We start from the raw sequence: 1,072 nt of genomic DNA, 5'->3' as shown, positions 1-1,072 counted from the left end.
CCAGGAAGTTTAGAGCCTAGTAGAAGAGTGTGTAAGTCATTTTTAGGAACAGCCAAGCAAAAATCCAAAGTAGAAAAGAAGAAATCACTATTAGAAGTACCAAATGTAACACTTCTATTTTAAAATATCTGTCGTACATGCTCATCACACCATTTTCAAAGCAAGTTTCTATCATGATAGAGTACTGGTCTTGTATTATTTCCTTAGTAAATGAAAATGCAACAGAAACTCAGGAGAGAATCTTTGTAAATAAGCATCCTGAGGTGAACATTCTTCTCGGAGGCTCAGCTGTAGTGAGCTCAGTGAATGCTCCTTGAATGTCTGTTTGTATGAATAGTTCGAACTCTGTGTAAACAGAAGAGACTCTTCAGACTACCTGACCCTGAATCCATTCAGAAAGGACCAACCAAATCCAATTAATTCGTTATGCAGAACTCTGCCAGATTCATTCCACCACTTACAACCTGAAAATGGTGGGCCCCAGGAAGTCTTACTGGTTCAGGTAGAAACAATAGTTGAAGATGTCCAGCAAAACAGCAAGCACCAACAACATCATCCAGGCCGGGAGCACAGTGCAACAGTTGAGAATGGAAGTCTCCATCGAGAGAATAAAGGTTTCAAAGGCATCAGTGGACTTCATGTCCTACGGTGAGGAGCACGCCAGGAGCGACCCTTTGCTGATAGGGATACCGACCTCAGAAAACCCTTTCAAGGATAAAAAAACTTGCATCATCTTATAGAGGAACACTGAAATGGCTCCTCGCCTCTTCTCAACAAAGCAAATTTTGAGCAGCTCCTTGGAAGAAATTTACTTTCAGCTTATTTGGTAACCACTGCTAATAACTAAAATACTCTAACTTGGAATAATCAACTCTGACGTCTTTATTTTCCAAGTTGCCCTTTCTCTAAAACACCTTTTACTGATTTCATCCAGAATAACAATCCTCTTTCCCATTTGATAACGATGGTGTCATATTGGTTTGGGCCATTGAAAAAAAGACGATTATATCCTTTTAAATATATGAAAAAGCCAGTTATATCCAGACCTCAGTTACCTAAGTAGCTGTCTATA

At 39.5% G+C, this 1,072-nt stretch overlaps 1 protein-coding gene across 1 annotated transcript; it reads left to right on the top strand.

Annotated features, from left to right (window-relative positions):
- The first annotated feature begins 441 nt into the window (after positions 1-441).
- Positions 442-864, top strand: LOC116859195 (guanine nucleotide-binding protein G(I)/G(S)/G(O) subunit gamma-12-like). The gene has a single exon (XM_032844300.1). The coding sequence runs from the start codon at positions 522-524 to the stop codon at positions 738-740; it is 219 nt and encodes a 72-aa protein (XP_032700191.1). The 5' UTR covers positions 442-521; the 3' UTR covers positions 741-864.
- Positions 865-1,072: the final 208 nt, after the last annotated feature.

The sequence above is a fragment of the Lontra canadensis genome, unplaced genomic scaffold (assembly GCF_010015895.1).
Source record: "Lontra canadensis isolate GAN:19392208 unplaced genomic scaffold, GSC_riverotter_1.0 scaffold150, whole genome shotgun sequence".
Classification (NCBI taxonomy): domain Eukaryota; kingdom Metazoa; phylum Chordata; class Mammalia; order Carnivora; family Mustelidae; genus Lontra; species Lontra canadensis.
Note: the sequence above shows the minus strand (reverse complement) of the source record. Positions and strands in the feature narration are given on the sequence as shown.

Bases quoted from the DNA above. Each gene is read 5' to 3' on its own strand.
- LOC116859195 (XM_032844300.1), top strand. From the start codon at position 522: ATGTCCAGCAAAACAGCAAGCACCAACAACATCATCCAGGCCGGGAGC.